The 15,110-nt window shown below is 40.0% G+C and overlaps 1 protein-coding gene across 1 annotated transcript in view; it reads right to left on the minus strand.

The window, feature by feature from the left end:
• Nucleotides 1-15,110, minus strand: part of LOC131709360 (butyrophilin subfamily 2 member A2-like) — a 184,781-nt gene that overhangs the window by 13,942 nt on the left and 155,729 nt on the right. The window contains exons 8-10 of the mRNA XM_059011836.1: nt 9,289-9,315; nt 9,120-9,146; nt 7,730-8,317 (exon numbers count right to left, since the gene is read on the minus strand). Coding sequence (XP_058867819.1) covers nt 7,730-8,317; nt 9,120-9,146; nt 9,289-9,315 — 642 coding nt within the window. The remainder of the gene's footprint in view (nt 1-7,729; nt 8,318-9,119; nt 9,147-9,288; nt 9,316-15,110) is intronic.

Below are 15,110 nucleotides of genomic sequence, written 5' to 3' on the forward strand. Positions count from 1 at the left end.
TAGTTCATATTTCTATATAATTAATACAATGAGGTCTGTATCAGTTTAGTTCATATTTCTATATAATTAATAGAATGAGGTCTGTATCAGTTTAGTTCATATGTCTATATAATTAATACATGAGGTCTGTATCAGTTTAGTTCATATTTCTATATAATTAATACATGAGGTCTGTATCAGTTTAGTTCATATTTCTATATAATTAATACAATGAGGTCTGTATCAGTTTAGTTCATATTTCTATATAATTAATACAATGAGGTCTGTATCAGTTTAGTTCATATTTCTATATAATTAATACAATGAGGTCTGTATCAGTTTAGTTCATATTTCTATATAATTAATAGAATGAGGTCTGTATCAGTTTAGTTCATATGTCTATATAATTAATACATGAGGTCTGTATCAGTTTAGTTCATATTTCTATATAATTAATACAGGAGGTCTGTATCAGTTTAGTTCATATTTCTATATAATTAATAGAATGAGGTCTGTATCAGTTTAATTCATATTTCTATATAATTAATACAATGAGGTCTGTATCAGTTTAGTTCATATTTCTATATAATTAATACAATGAGGTCTGTATCAGTTTAGTTCATATTTCTATATAATTAATACAGGAGGTCTGTATCAGTTTAGTTCATATTTCTATATAATTAATACAATGAGGTCTGTATCAGTTTAGTTCATATTTCTATATAATTAATACAATGAGGTCTGTATCAGTTTAGTTCATATTTCTATATAATTAATACAATGAGGTCTGTATCAGTTTAGTTCATATTTCTATATAATTAATACAGTGAGGTCTGTATCAGTTTAGTTCATATTTCTATATCATTAATACAATGAGGTCTGTATCAGTTTAGTTCATATTTCTATATAATTAATACAATGAGGTCTGTATCAGTTTAGTTCATATTTCTATATAATTAATACAGTGAGGTCTGTATCAGTTTAGTTCATATTTCTATATCATTAATACAATGAGGTGTGTATCAGTTTAGTTCATATTTCTATATAATTAATACAATGAGGTCTGTATCAGTTTAGTTCATATTTCTATATAATTAATACAATGAGGTCTGTATCAGTTTAGTTCATATTTCTATATAATTAATACATGAGGTCTGTATCAGTTTAGTTCATATTTCTATATAATTAATACAATGAGGTCTGTATCAGTTTAGATCATATTTCTATATAATTAATACAATGAGGTCTGTATCAGTTTAGTTCATATTTCTATATAATTAATACAATGAGGTCTGTATCAGTTTAGTTCATATTTCTATATCATTAATACAATGAGGTCTGTATCAGTTTAGTTCATATTTCTATATAATTAATACAATGACGTCTGTATCAGTTTAGTTCATATTTCTATATAATTAATACAGGAGGTCTGTATCAGTTTAGTTCATATTTCTATATAATTAATACAGGAGGTCTGTATCAGTTTAGTTCATATTTCTATATAATTAATACAATGAGGTCTGTATCAGTTTAGTTCATATTTCTATATAATTAATACAATGAGGTCTGTATCAGTTTAGTTCATATTTCTATATAATTAATACAATGAGGTCTGTATCAGTTTAGTTCATATTTCTATATAATTAATACAATGAGGTCTGTATCAGTTTAGTTCATATTTCTATATAATTAATACAATGAGGTCTGTATCAGTTTAGTTCATATTTCTATATAATTAATACAATGAGGTCTGTATCAGTTTAGTTCATATGTCTATATAATTAATACATGAGGTCTGTATCAGTTTAGTTCATATTTCTATATAATTAATACATGAGGTCTGTATCAGTTTAGTTCATATTTCTATATAATTAATACAATGAGGTCTGTATCAGTTTAGTTCATATTTCTATATAATTAATACAATGAGGTCTGTATCAGTTTAGTTCATATTTCTATATAATTAATACATGAGGTCTGTATCAGTTTAGTTCATATTTCTATATAATTAATACAATGAGGTCTGTATCAGTTTAGTTCATATTTCTATATAATTAATACAATGAGGTATGTATCAGTTTAGTTCATATTTCTATATAATTAATACAATGAGGTCTGTATCAGTTTAGTTCATATTTCTATATAATTAATACAGTGAGGTCTGTATCAGTTTAGTTCATATTTCTATATCATTAATACAATGAGGTCTGTATCAGTTTAGTTCATATTTCTATATAATTAATACAATGAGGTCTGTATCAGTTTAGTTCATATTTCTATATCATTAATACAATGAGGTGTGTATCAGTTTAGTTCATATTTCTATATAATTAATACAATGAGGTCTGTATCAGTTTAGTTCATATTTCTATATAATTAATACAATGAGGTCTGTATCAGTTTAGTTCATATTTCTATATAATTAATACATGAGGTCTGTATCAGTTTAGTTCATATTTCTATATAATTAATACAATGAGGTCTGTATCAGTTTAGATCATATTTCTATATAATTAATACAATGAGGTCTGTATCAGTTTAGTTCATATTTCTATATAATTAATACAATGAGGTCTGTATCAGTTTAGTTCATATTTCTATATCATTAATACAATGAGGTCTGTATCAGTTTAGTTCATATTTCTATATAATTAATACAATGACGTCTGTATCAGTTTAGTTCATATTTCTATATAATTAATACAGGAGGTCTGTATCAGTTTAGTTCATATTTCTATATAATTAATACAGGAGGTCTGTATCAGTTTAGTTCATATTTCTATATAATTAATACAATGAGGTCTGTATCAGTTTAGTTCATATTTCTATATAATTAATACAATGAGGTCTGTATCAGTTTAGTTCATATTTCTATATAATTAATACAATGAGGTCTGTATCAGTTTAGTTCATATTTCTATATAATTAATACAATGAGGTCTGTATCAGTTTAGTTCATATTTCTATATAATTAATACAATGAGGTCTGTATCAGTTTAGTTCATATTTCTATATAATTAATAGAATGAGGTCTGTATCAGTTTAGTTCATATGTCTATATAATTAATACATGAGGTCTGTATCAGTTTAGTTCATATTTCTATATAATTAATACATGAGGTCTGTATCAGTTTAGTTCATATTTCTATATAATTAATACAATGAGGTCTGTATCAGTTTAGTTCATATTTCTATATAATTAATACAATGAGGTCTGTATCAGTTTAGTTCATATTTCTATATAATTAATACAATGAGGTCTGTATCAGTTTAGTTCATATTTCTATATAATTAATACATGAGGTCTGTATCAGTTTAGTTCATATTTCTATATAATTAATACAATGAGGTCTGTATCAGTTTAGTTCATATTTCTATATAATTAATACAATGAGGTCTGTATCAGTTTAGTTCATATTTCTATATAATTAATACAATGAGGTCTGTATCAGTTTAGTTCATATTTCTATATAATTAATACAATGAGGTCTGTATCAGTTTAGTTCATATTTCTATCTGTGAGAGGGGAGGGATTTGGACTGGCCGTCAGGTGCATGCGGGAGCCTGTAGGGGGTTCGTATTCTCCGTATATTCCCACGCTGTCAGGCAATGTTTTGTTGACAGGACTCAGCTGTGAGGAAATCGGCTGACGTTCTGTCATTGGCTGGGGGGTGGGACTACACGGGGTGAATGAATTAATAAAAAGGCGCTGTTTTGTATCCTCTCTGGCTCATACAGGAAACATAGTGGAGCGTGACTTCACGGCCGAATCCTGAACAGTCAGAGGCTCTGGAGCAGCGACTCGAAGAGACGGAGTGGCACTTCAGCGCGAGGCTTACAGACCCGGGGTGCAAGCAAGCCACACAGGTTTATTTACTGAGATACTGTTTTTAGTGAGTGAGTTTAGTGGGACTGAGCCGCCCCACAGTGTATGAGAGGGTACAGAACAGTGCTTGTTCCTCGGGGCTCCCACCACTAGAGGGAGCAATGATCCGCAGGAAAAATCCACGCACTTTATTTTGTATTTTTTCCTTAAAGTATTTTGTTTTCTTTTTGCCTTTTTTACTTATTGTTCCTTTGGATTACACACCTGTGTGTGTTGTATGAAGACGGGGCACAATACCATTGTAGGTAGAGTGCCCCGAACTATAACAAAACACCTGCCAACCAAGCTTACCCTAATAAATCTGGGCACCTGTGCCGGCTTTTCATATTTGAACTTTGTCTGTCTTGTGTCTTCCCACACCCTACCACACTATATAATTAATACAGTGAGGTCTGTATCAGTTTAGTTCATATTTCTATATAATTACTACAATGAGGTCTGTATCAGTTTAGTTCATATTTCTATATAATTAATACAATGAGGTCTGTATCAGTTTAGTTCATATTTCTATATAATTAATACAATGAGGTCTGTATCAGTTTAGTTCATATTTCTATATAATTAATACAATGAGGTCTGTATCAGTTTAGTTCAGTGGTCAGCGACTGTACAGATAGCCACTCACGTGACTGGGGTCCTGAATCATGGAGTTGTTTATAAGCAGGGTTCACATCACTTTTATCATTAGGGTCTCACAGCACCAGCAGGAATGGTTTGGTACTCGCGAGCATTAGGGATCCTCATCACAGTCACTGTCGAGCTCCCCCTCCTCCTCCGACAGGTCAAACAATTGGGATGTCGAGGATCAGGGCTGATTCTAACACAGGGCACCTCATACAGCGAGAGCGACATTACATTCTGGAGCCAGTAGACATGTTTCATTATTATTATTATTATTATTATTATTATTCGATAGCAACCGTAGATGATGATAGGTGGCTCTGGACTAGTCAGTCCTCCACACACAGAGGAGAGAAGGGTCGTGTCGTGTGTGAAGTTGTGAGGGGGTCGATTGGGGCGGGTTTGATCATTTTCAAAGTGATTTGCACCCCTGTCAAGGATGCTGGGTTCAGGATCAAAGGTTTCAGTGTCATCTTACACACATGAATGTGGATCAGGGCAGACTGAGGCTGACAGGCGGGATCGATATTTGGTTTTTAAAATGTGGAAGCCCACGCTCACAAGCAGCACTGCTTAACTCTTTAAGAACCAAGCATTTATAATGTGGTTAACCCTTTAAGGACCAATCATTTATAATGTGGTTAACCCTTTAAGGACCAAGCATTTATAATGTGGTTAACCCTTTAAGGACCAAGCATTTATAATGTGGTTAACCCTTTAAGGACCAAGCATTTATAATGTGGTTAACCCTTCACGGGCCCAGAATTACACTTCAGTATGATCGTGTTACACCATCACGTCCTTAAAGGGTTAATGGCAGTGTCAGAGACAACAACTAGAGTTTCTGAATGTTTAACTACTAGGAGTCCGGATTGCTGGTTATTACAATTTAACAAATCCTCTCACATTCTCTGTTTATTTCAATATCCTACCACCACATTCCAGCCCTGGGGATTCAAAAGCAAAAAATAAAACACTTCTTCACTGTATTAGTGCTGTTAAACACGTTAGCTTGACAGCACAACAGTATCTATAGAAGGATATAACTGAGGGAACAAAATGTTATTTTAAGTAAAATGCTGAAGTAAATGTATTTTTTAAACTCATGTTTAAATGTAACGGCTCTCAAGCATCGACTCCTCCTCTCATCCGCGCTCAGTCTGGGAAGTGAAGCGTCAGTGAGCTTTCACAATGCCACTCCCCGGAACTACATCCCTCTTCTCTGAGTGGACAGCTAAACCGAGACCCCTGCTATCATTGGATGCTTCAAGTGTCCATTAAAGAAACGATTGATGTTATGAACTGGAGTGATTCCACCTATCACTCTCCATTTTGTTATATTAAATCTTGAAGCAGCCAATGATAGCACTAGCAGGGAGGGACTTTTCAGTGAATTGGAACCCTCCAGCCTAAAGTGAAATATGGGGACTGGGATTTAGTTATGATCAGTGATAATAAGCTCAGTTACCCGGAGATCATTGAAAGATCTCAGAGACCATAAGACTCAATAGAAAACCAACAGAAAGGCAGGTATGAGTCACAGCCAGATAATACGCACCCTCGCTGCCTGGATGAAAAATGCTTTCCTGTTAGAAATGCACTGACGGTATGGAAGTCCGTATTTGTTTTTCTGGGTGCGTGTGCGTAGCTGCGTTCCAGTTATGTGAACCCCTGCCTATCAGCATCCATGACATTTTTATGAACCATTTCAGAATGTTCCATTTAAAACTAAATAGCTGCACAACTAAAATCTCATCGTTGTTATTTATGAGACTCTTCATAGTGTGTAGAATGATTTGCGATCCTAATGAATATCACTACACTGTATCAGCATCATGCACATCCCTATTTAAAACAGAACATGTGTGAAGAGTCAGGCAGGTACACATGGAGGTGTGACACAATCCTCACACTGTGTGAAGAGTCAGGCAGGTACACATGGAGGTGTGACACAATCCTCACGCTGTGTGAAGAGCCAGGCAGGTACACATGGAGGTGTGACACAATCCTCACGCTGTGTGAAGAGTCAGGCAGGTACACATGGAGGTGTGACACAATCCTCACACTGTGTGAAGAGTCAGGCAGGTACACATGGAGGTGTGACACAATCCTCACACTGTGTGAAGAGTCAGGCAGGTACACATGGAGGTGTGACACAATCCTCACGCTGTGTGAAGAGTCAGGCAGGTACACATGGAGGTGTCACACAATCCTCACACTGTGTGAAGAGTCAGGCAGGTACACATGGAGGTGTGACACAATCCTCACACTGCGTGAAGAGTCAGGCAGGTACACATGGAGGTGTGACACAATCCTCACACTGTGAAGAGTCAGGCAGGTACACATGGAGGTGTCACACAATCCTCACACTGTGTGAAGAGTCAGGCAGGTACACATGGAGGTGTGACACAATCCTCACACTGTGTGAAGAGTCAGGCAGGTACACATGGAGGTGTGACACAATCCTCACACTGTGTGAAGAGTCAGGCAGGTACACATGGAGGTGTGACACAATCCTCACACTGTGTGAAGAGTCAGGCAGGTACACATGGAGGTGTGACACAATCCTCACACTGTGTGAAGAGTCAGGCAGGTACACATGGAGGTGTGACACAATCCTCACACTGTGTGAAGAGTCAGGCAGGTACACATGGAGGTGTGACACAATCCTCACACTGTGAAGAGTCAGGCAGGTACACATGGAGGTGTGACACAATCCTCACACTGTGTGAAGAGTCAGGCAGGTACACATGGAGGTGTGACACAATCCTCACACTGCGTGAAGAGTCAGGCAGGTACACATGGAGGTGTGACACAATCCTCACACTGTTTTGACATCGCCTTCATTTCTCAGTTAATTTATGTGAATAAAAATATCAAAACAATTGATATAATGTTGTAAAGATATCTCAGCAATGCGTTTAGCACAGGAGACAGCAATGGAAAGAGTGTGTTTGTTATAAACACTAAAGCGTGTTCTGTAATAATTTAAACTTATACACTGCTGTTATTGTAACAACTGCAGACTTTTTATTATAACATGAACTTATCAATACTATAAAATAATAAAACCTGCATGTCCCATGTTGTTATTATTATGAAAAGCAATGGTTAGCTGTGTGTTTGTTGAAAACACTAAAGGGTGTTCTGTAACACTTCAAACCAGATAGGAGTTATAGAAATAAATAATAAATCAACAAGCATATCAGCCTCTAGCAAACAAGTAGTAAAGTGAACCAGTACCTGATGCAGCAAGAATCCATTTCCAGACTAGAAGAAAGAAAGAGCTGTCATTCATCTTCCCCGGGGACACCAGTGCAAGGTCTGTTTTCTCGTCCCAAGTCCAGAAGAATGGATAGAGTTTCTCATTGGGATTGAACTCCATGTCAGTGAAAGTGTAGATGTGAGATCTGGTCTCCACATTGTAAAAGGAGAGCCGTCCTTCCTCATAATCCAGATACACCCCCAGCTTCTGGGGCTTCAGGCTCAGGGGGAGGGGGGTCTGGGGGTCAGTGAGAGCAATGAACTCATCTTTATCTTCATCTCCATCCCACCCCACAGTCCAGTAACCCTGCTGGGGGGTCATGCTGAACTCCTCCTTCCTCGGGGGAGACTCTCTGCTGACTCCTAATCTCCAGAATGTATTCTTTCCCACCCCCAGCTCCCAGTAGTGTCTCCCTGAGGTGAAGCCCTCCTTGCCCAGCACACAGCGCCTGTAATCAAATCTCTGAGAACTGTTATAATCCTGCCTTTTCCCTCTCACTTGTTTCCCATCCACAGGCAGTGTGAGCCGGGGGTGTGCTGTATCAAGGTCCAGAGTCAAACTGTCAACTGTGAAGAAGAGAGGAGACAATAATAATAATAATAATAATAATAATAATAATAATAATAATAATAATAATAATAATAATAATAATCCATCCATTATCTATAACCACTTAATCCTATAGAGGGCTGCGGTGAGCCAGAGCCTAACCCGACAGACACAGGGGCGCAAGGTGACACTCTACACCCTGGACGGGACGCCAGTCCATCGCAGAGCAACTAAGGGGCAATTTAGAGAGGCCAATCCACTTAGCCAGCATGTCTTTGGACTATGGGAGGAAACTAGAGTACCCAGAGAAAACCCACGCAAACACAGGGAGAACATGCAAACTCTACACAGACAGACCCCTGAGGCCGGACTCGAACCCAGGACCCTGGAGCTGTGAGGCAGCAACGCTAACCACCGTGCCAATAATAATAATAAAATAATAATAATAATAATAAATTGAGTATTTATAGTGTGTTTTCTGTATCAATTATATGTCCAGAGGTTAAAGCAAAGTGGCAGTGAAAGGGTTATTTTTACTGGACTCCAGCAAAGAAACTCAAAGAATACAGCTGTTTACCAGAAATGAAGACAGTTTACTCAAAGTGTTGGGTCTCTATGCAGTAGAAATCACATGACTCAGTGTGGCATTCATATGAGGTCAATGCCATGGTCACCAGCACCTTTAGCATGCAGGGTTTACATGAATCTGCTAACATGAAGTCACTTTTTATTATAGATGTAAACACAGTGAGTGAGACGGGGCTCCTCGCTGCTCTTTTACCCTCCACTGTGAAAGGAATCCATTGAAGAGACACATACCTGCTGAGCTGAGGATCCACTTCCATTCTAGAACACAGAAATAAAGAGAGCATTATTTTACAATCACTCCTCCTGTACTTTCTACAGTTCAGAAGATGTGCAGCACACACTAACCAGCAGGGCTGTGCTGGGGTGAGTCAGGCTGTGGATTTCCACACACTCTACATACCTGATTTAAGGGTGCGGCTCACAGACTCTGTGAAAGAAGAGAGCTGGATTACTTTCTGCACACTGAGGTGTAAAATCTATTGCGCACTATTGTGAAGAGCTGCATGTAAATACAGTAGGGTTGCCAGGGGTGACAGAAAACACAGAAATGAACTCCTCTGTCAGCTTGGCTTGTTCTGACAGCCCCCCACCTCCCCGATAGCCAGCACACATCTCTCCAGAGAAATGAACTCCTCTGTCAGCTTGGCTTGTTCTGACAGCCCCCCACCTCCCCGATAGCCAGCACACATCTCTCCAGAGAAATGAACTCCTCTGTCAGCTTGGCTTGTTCTGACAGCCCCCCACCTCCCCGATAGCCAGCACACATCTCTCCAGAGAAATGAACTCCTCTGTCAGAGCCCTATGGAGTTCAGTGATATCCTCCTCCAGCTCTCTCATCACCTCGCTAGTGCTCTTTGTAGCATTCATAGTGTACTGTTGACAAAACAGTCGGGTCTGAACTTTACTCACATCCCACCATTGCCTTATTGATAAAAAAAGCCCCTTTCTGCCTTTCATCGTTCATAAAAGAAGTCTTTTAAAAGTTTAGTATAACATGCCAATAGGAAGAATAAACACATTCAGTAGGGATAATCATATTCAAACTGACCAAACTATGATCAGATAGACCTGTGGGATGAATAGTACATTTAGAAAAATAATTTAAATGATGCTTAAACACATCAAATGTATCTTGTCGAGCTAAACATATATTCCCATGGTTCCCCTTAGCCCAGGTATAGTTATTATTATTTATTTCTTAGCAGACGCCCTTATCCAGGGCGACTTACAATTGTTACAAGATATCACGTTATACATTATTTCACATTATACAGATATCACATTATTTTTACATACAATTACCCATTTATACAGTTGGGTTTTTACTGGAGCAATCTAGGTAAAGTACCTTGCTCAAGGGTACAACAGCAGTGTCCCCCACTGGGGATTGAACCCATGACCCTCTGGTCAAGAGTCCAGAGCCCTAACCACTACTCCACAGTGCTTAACATCAGGATTCATTACCCTCCACACATCCTCCTTATCATGCGCTGTTAAAACACTAACCAGCTCCTTAACTGACCTGGGGTGAGGCTCTGGGCTATTCTGTCTAGCTTGTCGTCAACTGTACAATTAAAATCACCAGTTAATAAAACCACTTCTTCAGTCTGACTCTGGGCGATAACTCCATTGAGAGTCTGAAAAAACAGCACCCTCTCTCTCCCATCGTTTGGTGCATAAATATTAACAAATACTAAATTTGTACCCTCTACAGATAACCTCCCCTTCCCAATCCTCTCAGATTTATTATTATCATCTGTATGGGTCTCTTGGAGCATGGCAACATTAACTTTCTTATGGTTTATATATTCACACTGAGCTGCTCTCTTTGCACAATCTCTACCTCCACTTATATTTAAAGTTCCTATATTAAGAATCTGCATTGTTGGGTTGAAAAAAGAGCTGCACTGGAAAGTACAAACAATAGTAAAAACGTACAAAAGAAAAGATGCTTGTGTAGACTTATACATCATTCCTGTTTAGAGAGGCACGAACTTTGCTTATTACATGTTTTAATTGATCTCTTTCTCTTTGCTCCATGCCCAATACAGCTGCATTGCGTCTAATTTGCTGTGCAGAATTTAAGAACAATTTTAAATCAGGGCAGTGCTCAAAAACTTGAATCCCTCTTTTCCCTTTAACGGAGCTTCAAAATCCTTGATCCCCTATGGACTGGGACCCCCCCCCCCCGACCCCCTCCCCCCCCCCCGACTTTGTCCATCACGGGCGTTAATTTATAAAAGACCCAACTATTAATGTGTTTCTTTTTACAAAACTATGACATAAGAAACAAAAGGATGAAAAGTGAAAAAGAAAAAAAAAGCAGAGGAGAACCCCTCACTCACTCTGAGCTCCGCACTCTACACACGCAGAGGAGAACCCCTCACTCACTCTGAGCTCCGCACTCTACACACGCAGAGGAGAACCCCTCACTCACTCTGAGCTCCACACTCTGGACACGCAGAGGAGAACCCCTCACTCACTCTGAGCTCCGCACTCTGCACACGCAGAGGAGAACCCCTCACTCACTCTGAGCTCCGACTCTGCACACACAGAGGAGAACCCCTCACTCACTCTGAGCTCCGCACTCTGCACACGCAGAGGAGAACCCCTCACTCACTCTGAGCTCCGCACTCTGCAGAGGAGAACCCCTCACTCACTCTGAGCTCCACACTCTGGACACGCAGAGGAGAACCCCTCACTCACTCTGAGCTCCGCACTCTGCACACGCAGAGGAGAACCCCTCACTCACTCTGAGCTCCGACTCTGCACACACAGAGGAGAACCCCTCACTCACTCTGAGCTCCGCACTCTGCACACGCAGAGGAGAACCCCTCACTCACTCTGAGCTCCGCACTCTGCAGAGGAGAACCCCTCACTCACTCTGAGCTCCGCACTCTACACACGCAGAGGAGAACCCCTCACTCACTCTGAGCTCCGCACTCTACACACGCAGAGGAGAACCCCTCACTCACTCTGAGCTCCGCACTCTGCACACGCAGAGAACCCCTCACTCACTCTGAGCTCCGCACTCTGCACACGCAGAGGAGAACCCCTCACTCACTCTGAGCTCCACACTCTGCACACGCAGAGGAGAACCCCTCACTCACTCTGAGCTCCGCACTCTGCACACGCAGAGGAGAACCCCTCACTCACTCTGAGCTCCGCACTCTGCACACGCAGAGGAGAACCCCTCACTTACTCTGAGCTCCGCACTCTGCACACGCAGAGGAGAATCCCTCACTCACACTGAGCTCCGCACTCTGCACACAAAGAGGAGAACCCCTCACTCACTCTGAGCTCCGCACTCTGCACACGCAGAGGAGAACCCCTCACTCACTCTGAGCACCACACTCTGCACACGCAGAGGAGAACCCCTCACTCACTCTGAACTCCGCACTCTGCACACGCACTGCAAGCACTCCCGACAGACACAGCGACAGACAGACAGCATGAGTAGATAGATAGATAGATAGATAGATATAAACATTTAGAGTAATTCTACAAATAAAGTTATGAAAACAGTTCTTACCAAGTTCCTCACGAAGGCGCTGAGCAGCTAAAAGAAATGAATCAGACAGAACAGTGTGTGGTTATTTCAGCTCCAGTACAGATTCAAATGAATCAGACAGAACAGTGTGTGGTTATTTCAGCTCCAGTGCAGATTCAAATGAATCAGACAGAACAGTGTGTGGTTATTTCAGCTCCAGTGCAGATTAAAATGAATCAGACAGAACAGTGTGTGGTTATTTCAGCTCCAGTATAGATTAAAATGAATCAGACAGAACAGTGTGTGGTTATTTCAGCTCCAGTACAGATTAAAATGAATCAGACAGAACAGTGTGTGGTTATTTCAGCTCCAGTACAGATTAAAATGAATCAGACAGAACAGTGTGTGGTTATTTCAGCTCCAGTACAGATTAAAATGAATCAGACAGAACAGTGTGTGGTTATTTCAGCTCCAGTACAGATTAAAATGAATCAGACAGAACAGTGTGTGGTTATTTCAGCTCCAGTGCAGATTAAAATGAATCAGACAGAACAGTGTGTGGTTATTTCAGCTCCAGTACAGATTAAAATGAATCAGACAGAACAGTGTGTGGTTATTTCAGCTCCAGTACAGATTAAAATGAATCAGACAGAACAGTGTGTGGTTATTTCAGCTCCAGTACAGATTAAAATGAATCAGACAGAACAGTGTGTGGTTATTTCAGCTCCAGTACAGATTAAAATGAATCAGACAGAACAGTGTGTGGTTATTTCAGCTCCAGTACAGATTAAAATGAATCAGACAGAACAGTGTGTGGTTATTTCAGCTCCAGAACAGATTAAAATGAATCAGACAGAACAGTGTGTGGTTATTTCAGCTCCAGTACAGATTAAAATGAATCAGACAGAACAGTGTGTGGTTATTTCAGCTCCAGTACAGATTAAAATGAATCAGACAGAACAGTGTGTGGTTATTTCAGCTCCAGTACAGATTAAAATGAATCAGACAGAACAGTGTGTGGTTATTTCAGCTCCAGTACAGATTAAAATGAATCAGACAGAACAGTGTGTGGTTATTTCAGCTCCAGTACAGATTAAAATGAATCAGACAGAACAGTGTGTGGTTATTTCAGCTCCAGTACAGATTAAAATGAATCAGACAGAACAGTGTGTGGTTATTTCAGCTCCAGTACAGATTAAAATGAATCAGACAGAACAGTGTGTGGTTATTTCAGCTCCAGTACAGATTAAATTGCAGTATGAAAAACACAACCAGTTAAATGAACAGGATGTCCATGTGAAAATGAATCTGCTATCTGTGAAGTATATGAAACATACAAACTAAAATTGTTACAATTTTCAACATCCCTCTAAAGGAAATATTTATATTCCTAAACCTTTCTGTGCAAACCCCCACCCCAACTTTTTTTAAATTTAAATTTTAATAGATTAATTTATTTAACCATGAGATTTAATTTATTAATTTATTTAATCAGGTCTCATTTACAAGAGGGTCCTGGAAACAATAAAATAACAATTGCAATGTATAAAAACAATTATATTTATTATTATTTATAATCATTTCTAATGAGCTGGATTTCCGGTCCAGGGATGTCTTTATTTATGGGTGTGGTAGTTTAAGATACTGCTGCAGAAACCTGGAATGGGTTTTCAGCATCGCTTCATTAAGTGCTTTACTTACCCATAGGCTCAAGCTTTCTCTCCATGGCTAGAAGAAAAACAGAACAGTCCATATTATTGTAAACCTGTTTGACATGTTTAAAATGCACAGAGCTGTATGAAATGCCTCATGATAATGATAAAGTTCATACCATCCATTCTTCTCCATTGGATCACCAGCAGAGGAATGGCTCCAATACTGAGAGCTAAAGTCAAGAAGAAAGCCACCATCCATCCACAGACTCCTGGGAAAAAATCACCTGGAAAACAACACAGCAGCTCAACACACTGGAACACACACACCCCTCCCAACACTGAACCACACCCCCTCATAGTGAGCATTCCACACACCCCTGCAAACGCTGACCACACCCCTCATAGTGAGCATTCCACACACCCCTCCCAACACTGAGCCACACCCCTCATAGTGAGCATTCCACACACCCCTGCCAACACTGACCACACCCCTCATAGTGAGCATTCCACACACCCCTCCCAACACTGACCACACCCCTCATAGTGAGCATTCCACACACCCCTCCCAACACTGACCACACCCCTCATAGTGAGCATTCCACACACCCCTCCCAACACTGACCACACCCCTCATAGTGAGCATTCCACTCACCCCTCCCAACACTGAGCCACACCTCCTCAGTGAGCATTCCACACACCCCTCCCAACACTGACCACACCCCTCATAGTGGGCATTCCACACACCCCTCCCAACACTGACCACACCCCTCATAGTGAGCATTCCACACACCCCTCCCAACACTGACCACACCCCTCATAGTGAGCATTCCACACACCCCTCCCAACACTGAGCCACACCCTTCATAGTGAGCATTCCACACACCCCTGCCAACACTGACCACACCCCTCATAGTGAGCATTCCACACACCCCTCCCAACACTGACCACACCCCTCATAGTGAGCATTCCACACACCCCTCCCAACACTGACCACACCCCTCATAGTGAGCATTCCACTCACCCCTCCGAACACTGAGCCACACCTCCTCAGTGAGCATTCCACACACCCCTCCCAAC

This window comes from Acipenser ruthenus, chromosome 43 (assembly GCF_902713425.1).
Source record: "Acipenser ruthenus chromosome 43, fAciRut3.2 maternal haplotype, whole genome shotgun sequence".
Taxonomy (NCBI): domain Eukaryota; kingdom Metazoa; phylum Chordata; class Actinopteri; order Acipenseriformes; family Acipenseridae; genus Acipenser; species Acipenser ruthenus.